The 23,216-nt window shown below is 36.7% G+C and overlaps 1 protein-coding gene across 2 annotated transcripts in view; it reads left to right on the top strand.

The window, feature by feature from the left end:
* The window catches only part of snx29 (sorting nexin 29), a 144,882-nt gene that overhangs the window by 71,237 nt on the left and 50,429 nt on the right, over positions 1–23,216 (top strand). For both annotated transcript variants that reach the window (XM_052103465.1, XM_052103464.1), the window contains exons 16-18: positions 7,247–7,363; positions 11,232–11,287; positions 11,779–11,860. In XM_052103465.1, coding sequence (XP_051959425.1) covers positions 7,247–7,363; positions 11,232–11,287; positions 11,779–11,860 — 255 coding nt within the window. The remainder of the gene's footprint in view (positions 1–7,246; positions 7,364–11,231; positions 11,288–11,778; positions 11,861–23,216) is intronic.

Genomic DNA, 23,216 nt, shown 5'->3' with positions numbered 1-23,216 from the left:
TGCAGAACAGTTCTGCAGGCTATTTGTCAAATTTTTTTTGTAAAATTGTCCAGATCCAGAGACAAATAAGTTGTAATCTCTAGAAAGTAGGAAAGAAACATAATGATTACAGTGTCTTTTGTCTTCTGTTTTTTTGTTATTCTGTTTGGCACTGTACTCTAGGATCCATATGTAGTGATTAATCAGCGCTGCATATTTCCATACAAGATTTCACAGCTTTAGTTCCATAGTTAAAATCTATGGAAATAAAGGGTTCTTTTTTCTTATTATTAAATGGATGAGCAGACAGTGAGTGCCCAACATGCAGTGAAGCTTCTTTAATACTGTTAAAAAGCATCCCATATGTATACACTATTACATGACACTGGCTGATAAAATGCCCAGAGTGTGCAGAGCTGCAATCTAGGGCTAGGCAAAGGCTGGCTACTTGAAGTAGATAAAAAGTAAGATATTTTCATTTGTTTAACATTTTCTGTCACTACATATTTACTAAATAAACATGTGGGTTATTTCATAGTGTCAGTGAACTTTTGAAGTCTATGTAAAGTTTTATTTAATATGTAGTATGTAATGTAGTAATAATAAAGAATGAAAAGGTGTGTCCAAACTGGAAATCTACTACCAACTCTGTAGCCTATAAAATGGGTTTGATAAATCATATATTATACAAATTTAAAGCAAGACTTGAGATTCTGGCTTGATTTGATGTGTTTGTGTAATGAACACCAAACACAAGCTAATCACATGATGAAAATGTACACTATTTTACATATCTGCGTTTGGAACACCGAAACTGTTTGTTTTTGTTTTCAACATTTTTAAATAATTTTTACTATTGATTTTTTTTATTTTCCTTTTATCCTTCTGCATTTTTATCCATCAGTTAGGATCTTCTTTGCCAGGCCAAACACTCCTGTCAGCGTTTGCTTGGGGAAGAAAGTGAGACCAGCACATTCACTGTCACACTTTCCATCCCTCCTCTATCTCTACCCCCTTTCCTCTTCGCTTTGCCTCTCTGACACTTCAAGTCTGTTTGTGTTTGCTAAGCCTGTCTTCTAAGCTCACTTCTCAAACTTGTTTCACATCCAATTATGGGCATTAGAGCTGCAACAGGCCACGCTCCCCCCCCCCCCCGCCCCCCGCATTCACCATGTCTTTTCCATTGAGGACACCTAGCTCAGCATGTGTTTCCGCGCACTGACAGCTAAGCAGACTAGCTGTCAGCAGCACCTGCAGCTCAGACCACCCGTGCTACAAAATGCTATCAAATAGCTTTACCCCAGAAGCCCAAAATACTGTAATGGAACCTGGTCTTAGTTGGATTGTAAGCATTATTTTGATTAACAGGAAACCTCCGGATCCACTGACTTGCACACCAAGCATTGAATGAATATGTTTAGAACTGTAAGACATCTGTATACCATTATAGGTTGGTTGGTTGGTGGCTTAATGTAATAGTTCACCCAAAAATTCACATTTTGTCATCAATAACTCTTCATATTATATTTTTTTAACTGTGAAATGCAAAACGAGGCAGAATGTTCAAGATATTCTTGTCAATACAATGAAAGTGAATAGTGATTTATACCTCTAAGCTCCAAAAAGAGCAAAGAGTCACCATAAAGTAGTCCATACTGCTCAGGCACTGTACTCACAGTCTTCTGAAGTCATATGACAGCTTTGTCTGAGAAACAGACCAAAATTTGAGCCTTTATTCACTGATAATCTTCACTTAAATATAGTATTGTTATATATAAAATATAATATTCACTGAAATAATTTGTGCTTGTCTTGAAAAATGGCTACTTTTAGATGCCACATCAAACCAGATATGAGTGCCATATACACCATTCGTTCACACGTCATGTGACAATCGCGATGTGACGTTCGAAAAACGCAACCGCAAATTAAATTTGAGAGCTACAGCAGAAAAGATTATCAGTGAACAATTAATAGAATTTTGGTCTGTTCCTTTCAAAAACAATCGTATGGCTTCAGAAAAGTTTGAGTATAGTGCACTGATCATATGGACTACTTTTATGATAGTTTCATGTTTTTTTTTTGTCCTTTATGGAGCTTTGCTGTATAAATGACCATCCACTTCCATTGTATGGAAAAGAACAGCGGAGACACACTGCATTATGACTAGCTTCACGTAAAAAAGAAGTATGGGATCGTGAGTAAATAATAACAATTAAAATTATGAACAATTGCTTTATATATATTATAAAACTTTTTTTAACCAGTTGGAGTTCATTTTCATTCAAAGGCAATTCACAAGCTGAAAATTACAAAAACACAGCAACTAGGAAGCTCATAGTCAGAAAATATAATCACTCTGTATCTACAAATCCTTTTGGCATATAGACTGGGAAGAAATAATGAACTATTGAATCCACTCAATTCATAATGCTTCTCTCATTAAACTGCTCCCATCTACTTGTGCTTATTGCATAGTTATGAGCACATTATGAAAATGCACACGTTCTTTTCAGCCTTCTTGACATTTATATGGCTTCACCTCAGCACTGATTTATTTCCGAGAGGCTTTGCCTGTGTGTTGTTAGGTTTCAACACAATTGTTTTTCTTTATTCATGGAAATAATGACTAGGGCTAATTGTGGAATACGGTGTTCTTGATATCTGCGTTCGGAGCACCGGAGCGGCCCATAATTACAATGGGCGAATACAGATACAGGCACACACAGGATTCCTACCCAATAATGAGATTTGATTTGTCGCCTGAAGTGCATGAACCTCACACCTGTTTAGATCCGTTTAAAGTGCTGAAAGCTGGAAGGAGCTTATTGCTTACTGAACAACAAACTGATTAGCTGCTTCCTTGTGGAGAATTAATTGGGTTCTTTGACGCTTAAAATTAATTTTCATTTTTTAATGTCCTGTTTCAAAGTTGGGGCACAGATAAATAAATGTGATGAATGAGAATACTATGAGCAGTATGTTAGTGTGTGTGTGTGTGCCGAGCAGGGCATCTGTGACTGCTGGAGATGAATGAAACTTGCACACACACTACTCATGAGCCTGTGATCACAGATGAGCTCTGGGTGTGTATCGATCAGAGTGAAATATGGAAGAACTGCTGTGATTTCCTTGTTTATATCCAGCTTCATTGTTAATTGCTCTTTTGGCACGATGCAGTTGGGTCTGTGTGTATTATTTTCATTCCTTTAGACAGGTTATTGTGGTATGTGTTTGCGTTTCATACGGTACTCGCAATCACTTTAATGTCAAGAGCATCTCTAGTTCACGAAAGAAATGTAAATTCAGAATGGTTTCGGCTGAACTGCTGATGTAAAAAAATCTATATTTTGAAGCTAGACACTTAATGTCGAAAGGGTCACTATATTTAAAGTTTATTTTGTAACACAAGCTACTGAAAAAAGACTGGCAGAAATACATATAATACTGTGAAAAAGCTATTTGTAGCATAATGCATTTAGTAGCGAAGTAGCTAGAATTTTGTGTGAAAAATCATTTACAAAAGTTTTTGATGCTATTTATGTACTGTACTTCTTGCTTTGTGGGTTTTATTGAGACCTCCACTCACTACACCTAAAACGTTCTATACAGCTCATTCAACAGTGTTTACTTTGGCCTTACATTTTTACAAAAAATCTAAAGTGGCAAACTAGCTGCAAACTTGCCACAAATTTACCACTAATTAATTTCACATGCAAATGAGCTTGTGATTCGCTGCAAATGTTTTCCAGAATTATGCAGCTCTTTTCCGGTAGTGGTGAACCTCTAAGGAAGCTCATTTGCATGTGAAAATAGTCAGTGGCGAATTTGTGGCAAGTTTGCGGCAAATTTGCCATGAATTCTAGATTTGTGTAAGTGTAGGGGGCCACAGAACCTGCCCTTTTTTATTTAAAAAGCTAGACATGAATGTAAGTGTCTTGAGATGATGATGAAAAACTATATGTGGGGCAACGGCCAAATATGTCTACGTAGGAGTCTTGCCACGATATCAGTATTTTCACACAGGTGTGCCGTTCAAGTTCAAACCGACTAACACTGGTATTACTGCTGGTTGGACGTTAAGTGGTACAATCGGTTGATTTTCGTTAAGCAATAACCTACACAATAATGCAAGGCAGCTTGATTTCAAACTTAGAACTTAATTTTTTTTATTAATTTTATAAAAAAAATTCAAATGAAACTGAAAAAATAATAAAAAAGTGCAATTAAATTGTGTTACATTTTTTAAAGATGGCTTTTCAACAGTTGTGAAGGGCTACTAAATCCCATTGCAAGGAACGTACTTCATCCATGCATTCTCTATCATGGGCTTCACTTGTTGTGGGTTTTATGTTGGTATTTTATTGCCTTTCATCCCAGGACCCAGTTTAGCTGCTTTGGAAGGGAAATCACTTTGAATGTGTGTGAATACATTTGTTTTGTTCCCTCCTAGGGCTGGACGATATGAAAGAAATATGTTCACAAAGTGTGTGTGTGTGTGTGTGTGTATGTGTGTGTATGTATATATATATATATATATATATATATATATATATATATATATATATATATATACACACACACACACACACACACTGAATATATATATATATATATATATATATATATATATATATATATATATATATATAAACCAAAGATTTAATTAAATTAAAATTTGGATATTGTGATTTTATATATATATATATATATATATATATATATATATATATATATATATATATATATATATATGAATAATACAAATTAAGATCTAAAAACAATTATAAATGTAAACATAATGATTATAATGATGATAATAATCACTGAAATATAAATCATGGTTCGAGGTGAACGTGTTTTTGTATTATTTTATGATTTAATCACAGATGTGTAGGCTATATATAAAGTGACCCTGCAGAGTTGTGGTCACCATGAACTGCTCTGTGGAAATACTTTGAACTGAACTCAAAGCTCCTCCTGAGCTGAGATGGTCTGAGGTCATTTGCAGCATTCTTATAGACAATTCAGAAGACTGAAACAAAGAAAGCGTGAGAACCCTTTACATACACTCTTCATTTGGCAGCTTTTCTTTATTTAAGACTATTCTATTCGTTATGGTAATATATTGATATTGGAAGTTCCATTCACAATGTTTCCCTTTTTACTTGGTTTAAAATTTCACACCATGGTTGTCCCTTGTACCGAGTAAAACTGGTAACGCCATACACCATGACAACCCTACTGTGTGGCACATATTTAAATAGAAAAACAATAAAAAACAAAACAAATGCAAAAAAACGCACAACCCCTAACAACATGTCCGAACCAGACACCAAACGAAACGTTTCCAGCATCAAGTAATGTGTCTGTCCACACACAAAGAAAAAATGCTAATATTAAATGATGTGGAGAAGGATTTTGGACCAGTGAATCTGTGGGGGCTACTCAGTGCGACTCCACAGAAATAGAATCCAAATGACCATCCAAAATTGTCCTGTCTGTCACAGTGGGAGCAAGTTATCACAAAAACTCAGATTTAAGTTAAGGATGCACCAATCAAAAAATGTGTTGGCTGATATCAATGTCTGATTATTTAGAACAACATCTACCAATACCGATAGTTCAGGGGTTCTGTGTTTCAAATAACTGATAATTAATTCCACAACTTCAAAAGAAATTTAAATAATTGCTTTTTTTCCTCAAAGTCTCTTCATGTATTCCATGTTTCAGAGTAACTGGTCTCAATTTTACACAAACAACAAAAAGCACATTATTCACCTCTTCAACTCTGGAGCATTTTGGGGCTGCTGCCTATTATTTTTCATAATCAAATTTATAAGCTTTCATTTTACAAATACTCTGGACTATGTTTTCAGAAACCCCTACAAATAATAAAAAAAAAAAGATTAATTATTCATATTCTTATGTTTGCAATCTTATGATGAATGGAATAAAACAAATTGTTGTCCTAATTTTGTAATCATGTAATTCTGGTTCTGTTCACTCCATCTCCCTGCAAAAAGTATTGTTTTAATCCACTAGATGGCAGCAAGTACTAGAAAAATTATTTTGCTCTAGCCTTCCATCACAAAGTGCAGATCTGAAATATATGTGATGCACCAACACATTTTAGCCCTCATAGATGTGCTCATCCAAAGACATTCGGTCCAATTTTCAGTTTCTGTTTTTCCCCTGATTGTTTTATCAAATATCTTGGTCTCTGAGTGGACTAGAAGCTTAATCTAGGTGTCGTTAGAAAATTCTTAATCTGAATATTTTCAGTTGAAGCAGCTTCTGATTTATCTTAGACAAACTCATCATATTCCTTGCTGTGTTGAGCTTTAAGGTTAGTAATTATACCTTGTGATATAGCAGTGCAAAGCTTACAAATTGCAACTCTTACATTGTTTGTCACCGAATTCAAAGTATTTCCACACAAGAGGCATTTTCTTACACATAGAGCACAAGCTGTTGGCTAATTATTTTGCTAACTTTTTTCTGCCCCCTTTTGACAGGAAATAATCAACTCTGATCATCGGCTATTTTAAACAAATGGCTGAAGTCCTACAGTGCAGATTATTGCTTTTTTGGCCAATATAGATGTTTGGCCAATACATCGGTGGATCTATAATTTAAATGAAAGAGCTTTTATCTGTTTCTGCTTTAACGTGTTTCATCTTCTTAGGACACTGTTTTACGGTTTAATTCAAAAGTTCAAGATAATTTTAGGGATGCATTCTGCGTGCATCATTATATGTAAATTTGCATTCATTTGGATTCTTAAGATCCCCATCTGGATTTGTAGTACTAATTTTTTTGACTCATTCATGTCTGATTGTCTGGCCAGATGGGGCCCAGCAACCAGGACAAACATGTCAAAAAGTGACAAGATGCATCTGTCAAGCAAACACCGCTAACCTAAATATGCCTTGACATATGATTTCCATAATCAAATGAATGCAACTTCTGTATGGCAGGCAGGAACCTGCTTCCATGTCTGCGTCACTTACTTTATATGACAGCTGACGAGTCACCTGGCAGGTGTGGGACTGGCTTTAACGAGCAGCTTAGTGCTTGCCAGCCGAACACTCCCACACCTGAGATTCAAAACCCAGCAAACTCACATTCAGCAGGCCTTAAAGAAATGTCACGTACTACAACCCATTTTAAGACAGCTGCCTAGCAAGAGGGTTTTTAAGCAGGCTATCTCAGTGTGAGTTTGGTGCTAGTTTGTCATTTGTGTGTATTTGTGTGTGTATTTCAGGTGGCTGAGATGCACGGGGAGCTGATAGAGTTTAATGAGAGGCTGTACCGCTCTCTCATAGCCAAAGACAACCTGATCGGACAGATGAGACAGGAGCTTATCGACTTGCGTGGCCCAGTAAGTACATGCAAGCATACACACACACACACACACACACCACGATTGTTTTTCTATCATAGACTTTTCAATTACTTTTTTGTTTTTATAATGAGCTTCTAAACTTAACCCTCACTGAAACCTTTCTAAATTTTTAGCAAAACCTGACCAACACACACGTCCCTGTATGGAGCACCTTTCTGTGTGTGTGTGTAACTATACCTTCATTGAGTGTCTGTTCTTTCCTCTCTATCTCTGCTGAACAGGCACTCTGGGCAGATCACTGTCTGCTTCCACTGGTCTGCCTCCTCTTCCATCATTTACCATCTATCTGTACCAATACACCATCACCCAGCCACGTCAAACACATAACCATACACTTAACTAACTAGATAAATATGTACATAACATAGCTGTATTTGAAAAGAAAAATAAATATAAGAAAACATTCAGCATTTTAGGGAAAAACAAATATCAATAATCACATATATAAGCCATATACAGAGTTTTTGTAAGATTTCTGTGGATTTTCTTGCTGTTTTGTTTTTAAAGTAATAGTTCACACAAAAATGAAAATTCTTTCATATTTTACTCACCCTCATGGCATCCCAGATGTGTCTGACTTTCTTTCTTCAGCAGAACACAAACAAAGATTTCTGTACAGAATGCAAGGGAATGGCGATCAGAACTTTGAAGCTCCAAAAAAACACAATGCAGTATAAAAGTAATCTATATGAATCCAGTGGTTTAATCGATATCTTTAGAAGCGATATGATAGTGTGGGCGAGATACACATGATTATTTATGTCCGTTTTTACTATCGATCTCCACTTTCATGTTTTGTGAAAAAAGGATAACGTATGGCTAAATACACACACTTTAAATGCTCTTAATTGGATGTTGACTCAAAAATTTAAATTCTTTCATCGTTTACTTACCCGCATGTTGTTCCAAACCTGTATGCTGTTATTCTTTCAGAAAAAACATAAAATTTGGTACTAGAAAGAATCATTTTACAGCTCTTTTCCATAGTATCACTGTTAATTGTGATCGTCAAGGTTGTTGTCAAGCTTCAAGCAACAACCAACAAGAATTTTTCTTGTCGAAAAAGTAGTCCATTCGACTTATTAGCTAAATTCCAAGTCTTCTGAAGCCATTTTTAAGATGGGCCTGAATGAGATTTTTCAGTGCATAATGACTTCATTTTCAGTCAGTTCCTTACACAAAGCTATTGTATGGTCTATTGTATGGTGTTTTTAATTTTTTTTGGAGCTTGACAGTGAAAAAAAAGATTTTCTTGTGTTTTGTTTACAGGGTTGGAAACAGCTTACAGGCATGAGATTGAGTAAATTAAGAAAGAAAAAAAAAACATTTAGTTTAATTTAATTTACATATTTGCCACAGTGTTTTTCCCTCCTGGTTTCCATTGTTCTCACTCTTTCCTTTTGACTGTTGGCCTTTGATTACATTTAGATACATCTCTCTGCAGTAGCTTTGAACCATGCCCTTCTGTAACTGTGGTAACTGTGCTTAACTGTACACAGTAGATGGTTTTTCTAAACTCCATGGCTCTTATTTCTGTTCCTCACTGATGCCACTATCTGCCAAGATGCAGCAGCCTGTAACCTCTTTAAAAGCTGACATTACCACACTTTCACCAAGAGATAAGATGCACCCTCGGGACTTAGAGCATCATTGCTGGTTGGGTTTGAGTGTTTTCAGGAATTAGGGATTCATTTGTAGTTATTGGGATCAATTTTGAAATGGGGGATTCTTCAGTTAAAGAACTAAATGACATTTTTCTGTGAAGATACTTTGGATGAAAAAACGATTATTCTTAATAATGATCATTCTTTCTTAAATGATAAATTATACAAGCTTTAAACTTTGTTATTGCATTTCTTTAATTAGTTTTTCCTAATTTGTAAGTGTGTTGAAATTTCAAAATTCTATTTTTGGCCTGTCCTCTTTGGCTGTCCTTTTTTTTTTAACTTCCCCTCTATAATATATTTATTAAAAGTGTTAATAAGAAAAATTTAATTCAGCATTTTTCCCCCAAAGAATGCAAACCATATTTTCTAATCTTATGGTTTTTATGTGCACAATTTGTCATTGCCATCACACCAATCATGTAGAGAGCAATTGAGTTTTTCCAAAAAGGTTTCTATTTGTTAATCAAATTAGAATTACATATCTCCTAGAGCAGCAGTGACAGTTTGAAGTTCAGAAATGTAAATCTTTATAAAATCATTTTAAAATCTTAAATCATGATCTGAGAGTATCTTTTTTTAAATGTCATTACCAAACAGATTAGAATTTGAGAATTATAATTCAGAAACAATCAAATGCTAGCAAAAGGCTTAGCCTACTTTCCTCACAAAAAGTGAAAAATGATGTTACCATCACACATAATTACCATCATACACTGGCAGCCAAAAGTTTGGAATAATGTCCAGATTTTGCTGATTCGGAAGGTAATTGGTACTTCAATTCACCGAAGTGGCTTTCATCTGATCACAAAGTATAGTCAGGACATTAGTGATGTAAAAACAACACCATCACTATTTGGAAAAAAGTCACTTTTGATAAAATCTAGACAGGCTAATTTGGTACTAGAAAATAATTTGCCATTATATCAAACAAAGTTGAAAGCTATTTGGTTTGTTAAATGAAGCTTAACATTGTCTTCGTGATTTGAGTTGCCACTAAAGAAACAGCTTTCCTAGAAACTCGTCAGTCAATCATTGTTTTGAGGAATGAAGGCTATACAATGCTTGAAATACCCAAAAAACTGAAGATTTCATACAAAGGTGTACACTACAGTCTTCAAAGACAAAGGACAGAAAGAGATGTGGAAGACCAGATGTACAACTAAACTAGAGAATACGTGAATCAGAGTCTCTAGTTTGAGAAATAGGCGCCTCACATCACATGTCCTCAGCTGACAGCTTCATTGAATTCTACCCGCTCAACACCAGTTTAATGTGCAACAGTAGAGAGAAGACTCGGGGGTGCAGGCCTTATGGGAAGAATTGCAAATAAAAAGCCACTTTTGAAACAGAAACAAAAAGAAAAGGTTCGAGTGGGCAAAGATACACAGACATTGGACAACAGATAATAGGAAAATAGTGTTATGGATCTTAACCCCAATGAGGTTTTGTGGGATCAGCTAGACTGTAAGGTGCATGAGAAGTGCCCGACAAGACAGCCACATCTATGGCAAGTGCTACAGGAAGTGTGGGGTGAAATGTCACCAGAGTATCTGGACAAACTGACAGCTAGAATAACAAGAATCTGCAAAGCTGTCATTGCTGCACATGGAGGATTTTTGATGAGAACTCTTTCAATTAGTTGAGTTCTGAAGTTCTGAATTTTTTTTCAAATTGTAATAGTATTTTTTCATGTTATTATTGTCCTGACTATACATTGTGATCAGTTGAATGCCACTTTGGTGAATAAAAGTACCAATTTCTTTCCATTACAGCAAAATATGTACATTATTCCAAACTTTTGGCCGCCAGTGTTTACAATATGAAATGTCTACATCACACATTATTAAATCAAGATAATGATCAGAAGTTTATTCCAGGGCATTTTTCAAGTTTTCAAAATTAATCAAAAATGTCCTTAATTGAAGAATTAGTCTATTATATCAGTTTTTTTTTTTTTTTATCACATTCTAGATTTTCTTATGTCCACAGTAATTTTCCATTAACAAACCTACATTTCAGTACAATACTGGACCTTCAAGCTCTTTAGCTCATAGGAAAGTAAGCTTCACAATGTGTCTGGTTTAAAAGTTTCTAAAAGCATACAGTGCTAATCAGCAAACTCAGCTGGAGACAAAGGAAATGCTCACCATGGCCTCCTGCGCTTTGCTTTTGGACAGGTGCCAGGGGACCTGAGCCAGACCTCTGAAGATCCCAGCCTATCTGACTTTGAGACGTAAGTGGCCTCCTACTCGTTGTTCTTTTTATATATATTTGTATGTACTGTATGTGTGTTGGAGGTGGTGTATAGCAGGCCTCTTTTGAGATTCAAATAGATGTTATGGATTTGAAGAATGCTCTTAAAATAGAGGGGCTGAATGCAGTTTCTGTTTTTGCATTGGAAGCGCTCCCGCACCCCTTTCACACAATAGTAACCTTTGTACATAAGAGGATGTCAGTCATTAAAAACAGTTGAAGGAAATGCATATGATGTTAAACCCATGTGTCTGGCAAAAAGCCGTAGCCTCTTCTGTTGGTTTCACTGTTGAAAAATGGCATCAATATTTGTCATTTTTCCCTCTGGGTATCAAAGGGCTGCTGCCTTTTCAAAACCCTGGGCTGAGAATATGACTGTAGACTACATTGATCTATTGCTAAATGCCTATTCTGTTGAGGTTTTTTTAATTAGATTGTCCCTGTGTGTTTGTCCTTTCCTGTCTCCATAAGAACTCAGCGTGCTCTTGTCAACGTGTGGATCCCTTCAGTGTTTCTTCAAGGTCGGGCTGCCAACGCTTATCATGTATATCAGGTAGCTCTTTATACAGAATTCTTACTCTAACATGCAGTCAACAAATTACATCTTCTTGTAACCACCCTCTTTCACCCTTCACAGTATATCTATCTTATTGAAATGCTTTCACACAAGAGTTTTTGTTGTGGCTCATAGTCTGACATCAGAGTTCAGAATTATCACATTGTATTCTGCACAATAGGCATCTTGACATGATGAGTATATGGTTGAGATAACGATATTTCACCTTTGTAAAACGGCTATTTTAGATATCATAATGAGTCACACACATTCTATAAAAGCATAGATTTTTCAAAAGGCCGTACTAAGTAGCAATAGTGCCCCCACATATTTGATTTTGCTGAGTGAATTGGTTTTGACAGTGTTTTTCGATTTTCTCTGAGTGTTCCCTTGAGTTTTGCCTTGAAATGGATCCCTGTGGAAGCAAACCCCCTTTTTTTTTTTCTTCAAAGGATTACTGATGGATAATACTTTCCATTATTTTAAATTTAACCTGTATATCAGGGCTTCACATTTCCTTGTATGATTGATGACTCCAGGCAGTGTGCCTCCCACATGCACACTAATGCCATTGGCATGTTTTTACAGTAAGTATTGGAATATACCTGCATTCATCTCACCGTTCATGGAAAAAGATGTCCGCAAACCTGGGTAATATTTGAGAGCGAATCATTATTTTTCTTACTGGCTTGTGAGCATTGTTCAAGAAATCTCCAATTAAAGGGATAGTTCACCCGAAAATTAAAATGATCTTATCATTTACTCTCTCATGCCACCTCAGAAATGTATGACTTCCTTTCTTCTGCTGAACACAAACAAAGATTTTTTAAAAAATGATTTCATCTCTGTAGGTCCATACAATGCGGTATGTGAAAATGGTAAAGTGAATGGTGGGCAGAACTTTGAAGGTTCAAAAAGGACATAAAGGCGCAGCATAAAAGTAATCCATATGACTCCAGTGGAATTCAGAAGCGATATAATAGGTGTGGGTGAGAAACAGTTCAATATTTAAATAATTTTTTACTATAAATCTGCACTTTCACTTTCACATTCTTTTGTTTTTGGCAATTTGCAATCTTTGTGCATATCACCACCTACTGGGCAGGGAGGAGAATTTATAGCAAAAAAGGACTTTCTTACCCACACCTATCATATTACTTCTGAAGATATGGATTAAACCTTTAGATGGATTACTTTGATGCTGCTTTATGCGCTTTTAGTGTCTGCGGTAAGTCAATCTTTAGGAAACATTCCTGCACTGCTAAAAATCATATGTCTGTTGCATTGTCCTCACTTGATGCAACAACAAACAAAGCATGTCCTGTGTTTTCTGATTTGTGAACAAAGAACCTCATGAGACACTGAACTGCGATTCATGTTCAACACCAGAACTGTTCCTGTGATGTGTACTTTAGGTTTGTGAGACTTAAATCAGTTTAAAACCGACTCGTTAATGACAACATGCAGTTAAATGCACACATTCACAACAGTTTTGCGGTAATATATAGTATTCTAATTAAAAAAGCATTCCAATACATTAGAAAAATAGTATTGATTATTGTTTAGCATTGGGTAATGCTAGAACTACAATCAAAGCAACAATGTCTGACAATGTCAATCTATGTTCAAACCAGCAGAAATACTCTCCCAAACAACTAGAAAACATCCTAATTTAAATAACTGACAAAAATAAAAGTGATAAAGGGCAGTATTTCACTTAATATTGATGTCACTACAAATACAACATGTACTGTATGGCTTGCTCAGACATTTGGGAAGACTTTTGAGTGTTGACACAAATGATGGGTGTGTCCCTTAATCACAGCCTACAGCAGTGACTGTTGCTTAAAAGGTAGAAAATTAAGAAGCAATGAACTGAGGTGCATATTATGTTCTTATGTATGCACTAGTACACTGATGAGTCAAAACATTATGACCACTCACAGGATAAGCAAATAATGTTGATCATCTCCTAACAATACCACTTGTCAAGGTCTGGGTAGATTAGATGGTAAGCGAACAATCAGTTATCGTAGTCAACATATCAACTGCAGAGAAATGGGCAGGATTAAAGACCTGAGCGAATTTGACAAGGGCCAAATTGTTATGGACAGATGACTGAGTCAGAGCATCTCTGAAATGGCAAGGCTTATGTGGTGCTCACGGTCAACTTGTGGTGAGTACCTAGTGACAGTGGTCCGAGGAGGGACAAACCACAAACCTGCGACGGGGTGTTCAGCGCCCAAGGCTCATCGATGTGCTATCACATCTGGTCTGAACCAACAGAAGGTCTACCGTGGAACAAGTCACAGACAATTTTAATGATGTTACTGAGGGATGTGTCTGCAGCTACGCATATGGGGCTGCGTAGCTGCAGACTGGTCAGTGTATCCATGATGACCCTGTCCACCGTCAAAAGGGCCTACAGTGGGCACTCGAGCATCAAAACTGGACCTTGGAGCAGTTGAAGAAGGTCACCTGGTTCGATGAGTCCCGTTTTCTTTTACATTACATGGACGGCCGTGTACATATGCGCAGTTTACCTGGGTAGCGATGGCATCAAGATGCACATTAGGAAGACGACAAGCCAGTGGAGTGAGTGTGATGCTCTGGGCAATGTTCTGTTAGGAAACACTGGGTCTGACCATTCACATGGACGTCAATTTGACACGTGCCACCTACCTAAACATCGTTTCAGACCAGGTACATCCCTTCATGGCAATGGTATTTCCTGATTGGAGTGGCCTCTTTCAGCAGGATAATGCCACACTGCACACACTGCACACATTGTTCGGGAATGGTTTGAGGAACATGTCGAAGAGTTCAAGGTGTTTCCCTGGCCTCCAAATTGCCCAGATCTCGTTCTGATTGAGCTTCTGTAAGATGTGCTGGACCAACCAAGTCCGATCCTCTGCGGCCCCACCTCACAACTTTAAGGACTTGAAGGATCGGAGGTCATGTGACACCATGTGAGGTTTGGACATGTGAATGGCGAGCTCAGCACACTTTTAACACTTTAACGCTAGTTTAAACACTTTTTATGACATAAACCAGTGAGATTCGACACACTGTTCCATAACTATTCTAGGAGGACAATATATCAAAGAATTCAAAAACCTTGGGCTCTGGAGACATTAAAAGACACTTACCTGCTCAAGCTGACACCCCTCTGTGCCAGGGAGCCGATGTGGCTGGAGAATTTAGTGAAATTCGACGAGGAACATGTCGGCAATGCTGACGAAGGTTGTTGCTGACTTGGAAGATCTTGCTGTAATACGTAGATCGATCACTGCCATGGAGAGTAGGTCACAAAAGTAGGTGAAAAACTCAGGGGCCAGAGGAGACCGGTAAATATTGTGATGTTTGCAAAGTCACCATTTTTTGACCTCGGCTGTGTTCTCTGGAGGTCGCATTTGTCGACCATATGAGGTGTATCCTTCATGGGCTCTCACAACCCACAATTCTTTGCTTCAGTGGAAATGTCAACGACACCAATTTACCCATAAATATGATGTTCAAATAAGTTGAAGTACCTCAGTAGATGGGGGCAGAGTATATAATATGTATAATTATATTAATATATCATTAAAACAAAGTATTAGACTAAAACTACACCTGTAAAAATATTTTTTCTTTTCTCTTTACATCATTATAACTCTCCTAAAATGTACCTCATACATTCCCTTAAAAGGCAATTTGTTCCCTTCTCACTCAAAGCGCTTTTTAAAGAGTGGCGTGCTGTCATAGCAACCATGATATGTTCCATTTCTGCTTGTCCTATGAAGGACATCTCATTTAAATGTGACTTGTTTAAAGGAGGACGCTCTGTATACTGCAGCCTTCAAAGGATGCATTCTACCTAGCACACAGCCTTCAAAGCGAGACATTCGGACTGAGACGCATCTAAAAAAAATCTGATTTCAATTGCATTTGAAACCACCTCCGATGTAGTTCATGTGGTTTTTTGCTGTCCAGACTATCAAAAACTCATCAGGATACAATCTGGATATGCAAAAAATCCGATTTTTAGTTGCAGTCTGAACGAGGCCTTAGTGGTCTTGGAGGGCTCTCGGGATGTGCAGTGGAGAGAGAGGTATAACTATAAATTTGTGTTATTTTATATATATATATATATATACATTTAATTTTTTTTGTGTATACACATGAGTGACAACAGGATTGTTTGTTGGGGGTCAGGGTGTGTTTGGGGATTGGGAGGGGTAGTGGTGGAGTCTCTAATGTCTTGGTGTCTGATACCACAGGACACCTTCTGGGGTCTTGTAGAGTCCTTGTCTCAGAGGATCGGCGCAGTTTTGGCGGCATGCTGAGGACCAACAGCATATTATGCAGGTGGTCATAATGTTTTGGCTCAACTGTGTATACAAAACAATTTGCTGCAATCGCTCTACACGTTAGCTTAACTTCTAACAATGGCAAAACATTACACAGAGTTTGATACATCTCCATGTGAATCTTCAAACCTTATGATAGATCCTCATAATTCATCCGCAAAACTGAAAATGAGCATGGACAACAGTGCTTCTGAATTACATCTCAAGATCTACTGTGCCTTTTACAAATTTGCATAACAAATTGTATTATCAGCATAATTTGAAGGGAAGTTGAGTTCAAACGTAAACATGAATTTCAAATGTCTGGAAATACCTGATTATGTTATCCCAACATGATTTGAGATTATGTCAAAGAGCGTATTGTGTGCTGCATTGGAATTTTGGAAGGCAATGACATTTTGAATAAAGGAGTTGACATGGACCGTCAAACATTTTCTTGTTTAATTAGTGCAGAATCTTAAATATTTCTTATCAATATCAAATAAAGTTTCATTGTTTAAAAAAAAAATCAGAGTACTAAAACTTTGTTTATTTCCAGGTTTAAACTTGTTTTTGATGTGGACTCTTTTGAACAGAACATATTGAGCGATTCTGTAATTTGGCAACAAAATGACAAGTCATTTGGCTCCTAAATGTTTCATTTCATGAGCTGGTGGCTTCCTGCGCAAGCCATCTCCTAGAAGCAGATTATGAGACATTACCACTACCACCCAAAATTGCAGCTACTCCATTCTCCACTTTCATGATTCTGCCTCTCCTCTGTGCTATGAAATTACCCTCTATAAAATAAATCAGGGTGCCATTGAAATCCAAAGAAATAATGTAATTGATCTTCACTAATATTACCAACGCTTTGTTTTGCTGTGAAGAATTCTACCTCCACCGTTTCTTGTCACATAATGAAAAAATTTAACGGCTGCCTAAAACAACTATTTACACTTACACAATTTGGAAAATGTGTTATTAAAAAGAGAGTGTAATGACCCTATGAAAAGAAATATACGTTATAATGTGGCTTTGCAGATGCTGTTTGTCTGTTGTTTTCTTGGTGATATCTCGCAGAAATGGCCTGTGCTCTGTGCACAGCACTGTGCCTGTTGATGTATGTGTGAGCCACGGCCTCATTCTCAAGTGATAATGGTGCTGCTCTGCCTTTGTAAATGTCCCCTGTAAATCAGAGTTGCTGCATTGATGAGCAGTGTCAAATTAAGGGGTTTTCTGCTGTGCCAGGCAGGAATCGCAACTCTTATCAGGGGTCAATGCAGCTTAGAGAATACACCTTTCCCCTCTTCGTTCTTTTCTCCTTACTTCAAAGACATCAGAAGTGACTGCAACCTTATATCCCTCTGTGCATATCGTAGACCTGTCAGTGTTACATACTCAGAGCAGTGCTTTTGCCTTTTACTCTTTGTTCAGACTTTCATCAAATATTACCGCAAAATTCGATGTGCACAAACCCAATCCAGACCACATCTATATGTGATTTGAAACTGATCAAATTAAAAATGTATGTGACGTCATACATCATTCATGTTACAGTAAATGTGTGAATAGGGAATGAGGAAATGGATCAGCGTTTTTGGACAAAGTATATGCATGAAGACACAAAATGCCTCCGTCGCTTACTATATGTTTCCTTTGGCACCTCTTAAGATATTTTTTACCGGCCTGTCCTCAATGACAGCTACTGTTTTATTTCTTTTGCCATTGCCTTGATGCTAATTACTATGGAAACCGATGTAGATGCACACAATATTGACTATGCTGTCTGAATAAACATATCAGATTTCATCACTTTCAAAATGGTAAAAGCGGTAAAGCCGAAACACAACCTCATGCTAAGACACATTCATATTTATTATTTTTGATTTATCATTTATTCAAAACAGAAGCCCTAGAGCATGACATCATATCCTTCGTTGCAGGATCTAAAGTAATTTAGAATACTCATAAGTTTAGTGAGACTAGAAGTTAATGGAATACTGTAGTTAACCCAAAAATGAAAATTCTGTCATCATAAAATCACCGTTATGTCATTCCAAACTCGTATGACTTAATAGTTTTTGCAGCTTGGTTTAAATACTGTAAATGCTCTTTTCCTATTAAGGACAACGTTTTTAGTTCTGAAACTTACAATATGTTTTTATAGTACAGTGACCTCTTATATGTCAAAAGATCAAGGAAAATTGTATTCCTCATGTCATGACCCCTTTTGTGTTCTGCATGAGACAGAAAGTTATACGGTTTTGGAATGACATAAGTGTGAGTAAATTAAGACAGAATGTACATTTTTTTAGTGAATTGTTACTTTAAGGAGGGAGGTTGGGAAGTGACTGTAGAGGCAGCCTGGCTTTCACTGGTGCTGCTGAACTGATTCCTCTTCCAGTACTCGGGGTTTGCTCTTAGCGTTCTGAAGTGAATATATATAGAAGCACTGAACTACTCCATCAGAATTCAGAGTAATGAGTTATTCCCTTTCATCAGCAAAACTAGCTGAGCCCTGTGCCTCCCAACTCTGCAAAGTTCTTATTTTTATGAGCTAATTAGAATTGATAACTCTTGTTTTTTTGCTCCTTCACCCCATTTATTTAAATTCTGAATATTTTCTATAGCTAATGAATAGGATGGGAAGGCAACTGAATAAGCTTCTAACATGAGCTTCTAACGTGCATCGCTGTTGGGTGGAGGAAGTGGATGAGAGCAAAACTATGATGCTCTACCATGGATTCGTAACAGCTATTATTTAAGTTTATCTTTAATGACTTAGTGTAGTGACTGTAATGATATAATCGAAAATGTGCATATGAAGGACTTCTAATGAATTAGTAAAATCTGTATGAAAGTGGACATCTCCATATTTTGTCATCGTCTCCCCAGAGAGGATACTGTAGGATGTAGCGAAGCCTGTAATATCAGTATCATAGCCTCCAGTCACCTGCCCATTAAAAGAGTCTCATTTAAACTGAATTTTGCTTGGCTTAGTGCACAAAAAAGAAAATGACAGATGCTGCATGCATGAGCACGCTGCAGTGCGCAAAGCCGAACCCTGCATATGTATTTTGAAGGGTATTATGTTGATTATAGTGTAATGATGATCAGCATGGTGAAGCTGATGATTATGATTATAATGAGAATCATGATGACGGTTAGTTAGATAATGATTCTCATTGCAGTCAAATCATTGCCGGGCAGTTATTAATTGCAAAGTACTTTGCATGTCGACATGAAAATGTTCCTGCCGGCTATTGTGCCACTCTATTTGATTGAAATCTTGCAGTGAGGGTGCTCCTGAGTAATGGATCATTGCACATTTTCCTTGCTTGTATCATCTTGTTAAACATCTAATTTTAGTTTCTTAGACATTATGAAAAGACTGATCAGCATCCAGTCATTCTGATTCTTGTTTGTTTGATAAAACAGTTCATCAATCATACAGAGGGGTTTCCTGGAACTTGTCATGGGTTATGGCAGGTCATTCCTTGCCTTGGTATTTGCTCTTGACTGAATAGTTGATTATTAGGTTAACACTTGGAGATGGATGAAACTGTGAGCGTGTATGTTTAACCTTTAGAACGGTGCCTGTTACACAGAAGAACTGATACTGCATACTCATCCTCATTATGGTGGCTGTGGAACCTGAACTCATGACTAATTCATAGGCAGGAGACCACTGGAGCTCATCAGGACCAAAACCTTACTGAACACTGTGTAGACTCAATGAATTTATCATAGATGACTGAGGAGAAAATATGGCTGTCCCTTTGTTTCTTAAAGCTTCCTTTTCTCTGATTTCCCTGCTTCTTCCTATTTTACTCTTTGCTGCCATGTAGTCTCAAATCTTTAATATATACAATTTTAGTTATATTGTGGCCATCATGTTTTCATGATGATACTTGATTTTGTGCCTGAGCAATATGTATCACTTTTTTTTTTTAGAGACATGGTTTTTAAATTTGTTTTTTAAACAGACTATATTTTATTGTTTTATACTTTCTCCAAGAGTTGCATGCACCTGTTTATGAATCTTTTTAAATGTCTGGTTTGATTTAAAGGTGAAATTTAACTTCTTTGTCACTAATAGCACCAAACTGAATGAAAAATTATTTTATAGAATGACTGTTGTCTTGAACACTTCCCCTGTTTGTCGATAAAAAGACAGTCCCAACTCAAACTTACAAGCAGTCGGGATGCTCAAACAAACAGAAAAGGCAATGTTTTGATAAAAGCACAGAGCCATAGTTTTTACACTTTTCAGGAAAATTAACATTCAAATGGTTTACTTATAGTTGTCTCTGCATATTAACACATATTTTTGATGTCTTGTGGCTCTACTTTTGAAATAGTGAGTATTTTAATGTTTACGGATTGGCCCAATTCACTTCCATTGTAAGTGCCTTACTGTAACCCAGATTTTTGCCTTTTTTATTTTTATTTTTTTTTTAAAGAAGAGGAGGAACAAGCCAAAGTAAATTTTAAAACATTATTACACAAACGTTGTCGACTGAGCTTAACTTGAATTGAACCCGGAATATTCCTTTAAGCTGGAATTGGAAAAAGTCATACACACACACACACACACACACACAAACTATGCATTTCACTTTTAATTTTCTAAAATGGATGTGACATACCTCTGAATGGTATGAATGTAGAATGTATATTCAATGCTATTAATGGTTTTGTATGAATATTGGAAGTAGTTACACCTCAAGTAAATCATTTCAATAGGTGCAAGCACTGTCCATCAGACCTGTGGCACCCTGTAGAACTGGGGATTTAAGAGGATATTTTGCCAAAGTTAAATGGACAAGTATCTACATTTCTTTTGTTTGTGCTGTACTTGAGTAGAGTTTGGTAGTTCAGACTCTTCTAGTTCTGATTGCAGCTTTATGGCTTTATAGCTTTACATACTCTTAATCTGCCAAGACAATGTTAGGAAAATTGCCTATAAACTGGATGTTGCTTGGGAAATTGAGAGATCTGTATGAGACATATAGTAAAGTATAAGGAGCAAACTAATTAAGGTAATCATAAAAAGCAATCCCTACAGGTGAAATGGCCTGTCTGCATTTCTTCAATGGATTATTGATGAATCTGGGTTCGCCCGGTACTGGTCCAGATCTTTTACAGCGGTAAAATTTTGTGTTCCTGTTCCTTATTTCACCTCATCTGCCAACCTATATTTTTCCTATTGAGGCCTTTTACATCTCCCTCTAAATTCAGCTGCCATCAGCTGCAATCACACCTCTGATAAACATCTTATTGGAGCCCAAGCACTAATTGCGCTCCTAACATTTTACCATGTGCATGCACAATCTCAGACTAACAGTATTTATTGGTCCATCTGCCGCTGTCTCCTCACCCCTGGCTGCATCGTTCCTTCACTCCCACACTGGCTCTCTGCATTGTTTGACTTGACCCTCTGTGGTCAACTTTAGAGGGCATCACGCTTCACAGCAAATGAGATCGATGCTTGTTTTACAGAATCATCAGGCTGAGTGTGGCTCACCAACTGCATGGCTGGATTATTATTTGTCTTTTTGATTCTTATTTTATTCTGTTATTTTAGCAGCTTTTGTTGTCATTGGTTGTTGCTGCTATTTTGTTTGGTTAAATTCAAACTGGTCTCAGAGAATCACGTTACTTAATCAACATTTTTGCAAAATAATTTTTACATGAGGACTTGTACATATCGTGGAAGTTTTTTTTTGGGTGAAATGAACACTAGAGGCCCTACAACAACGACTTTTATTCACTTTCAAAAAAATAAGTAAAAAGGCAGAATATCAGTTCATAAAATTAATTTTCACCCTGTTCCTCACGCAATGATATTATAAGACATCTAAATACTTTAACTACAGTACATTTTAACATGCATTGTAACCAACTACTTTTACAAGCTTGTTCAAACTGTGCAATAGCTCAACTGACCGCACAAAACCCAGAATACGAGTACTGAAGAGCATGTGAGTCGATGCGTGAGCCGAAATATCCATAGAAGCACTACAAAATTACGTGGTTGCTTCTGCAGTTGTTTTTTTCATCTCACATTTGCTTCTATGGGGTTATCGGTTAGGTTTAAGGTGTAGGGTAGGGAGGTAGTTTTTTTTTTATTTGATAGAGCATTAAGCAAATTCACATTTGCTTTTTATGACACAATTGGTTAGGATTAAGGTTTAGGTTAATTTTAGCACAGCGCTTGTGTCTGTAAATGCAGCCAGGCACGTCAACAGACAAATGTGCTTCTTGGTCACGTAATATTATGGTATTACAAAAGTGTAAACGGATGGGACAAAATCTGTCAGTGATGCGATATTAATGTTAACATGGCTGATAATGTACTACGTAATGCAAACTGGACAAAAATCTAACCTCAAAATATATGCTATGTGCTTTGAGTAAATGCAGCCTAATAGACCTTAATTTGAATCAAACAGCAATATTGACAAGAAAACTCCAAGGTCATGTGATTGATTCTCAAGGAAAACACATACTAATAAAATTTACAGTATAGTTAGATACACTGTAAGTCACTTTGGATAAAAGTATCTATCAAATGCATAAATGTAAAAAAATCTGACAAACTATAAGATATTTCTTGTCGTTAATATCTGTTTATAAAAATAACAGATGCCAAATAAGTTAAACTGTTGCCATCAATATTTCTTGTTTACAGCCATAAGACAGCAAAATATTGCTATGGTTATCACCATGTAAACAATCACAATTTTGGGAGATACTTTTTGTGTAGTTTTGCTTAAAATTTAGCTTACCTATCATTTGTCTATGTGGTTGTGTATTTTCAGATTTGTTAAAAGCAGGAGGTTAGTAGAGGGATTGAATGTCATCTGGAAGGATAATGGTTAACTTTTGAACATGGCACACACACCTGCTCCACTCTGCAAACAGGTGACAGATGTTGCAGCTGAATGTTTCAAATTAAATACTCTCTTCTCACTCCTACTTATTGCTCCCTCTCCTCCTTTCCTTCCTCTCTTCAC

Source organism: Xyrauchen texanus, chromosome 33 (assembly GCF_025860055.1).
Source record: "Xyrauchen texanus isolate HMW12.3.18 chromosome 33, RBS_HiC_50CHRs, whole genome shotgun sequence".
Lineage (NCBI taxonomy): Eukaryota > Metazoa > Chordata > Actinopteri > Cypriniformes > Catostomidae > Xyrauchen > Xyrauchen texanus.
Note: the sequence above shows the minus strand (reverse complement) of the source record. Positions and strands in the feature narration are given on the sequence as shown.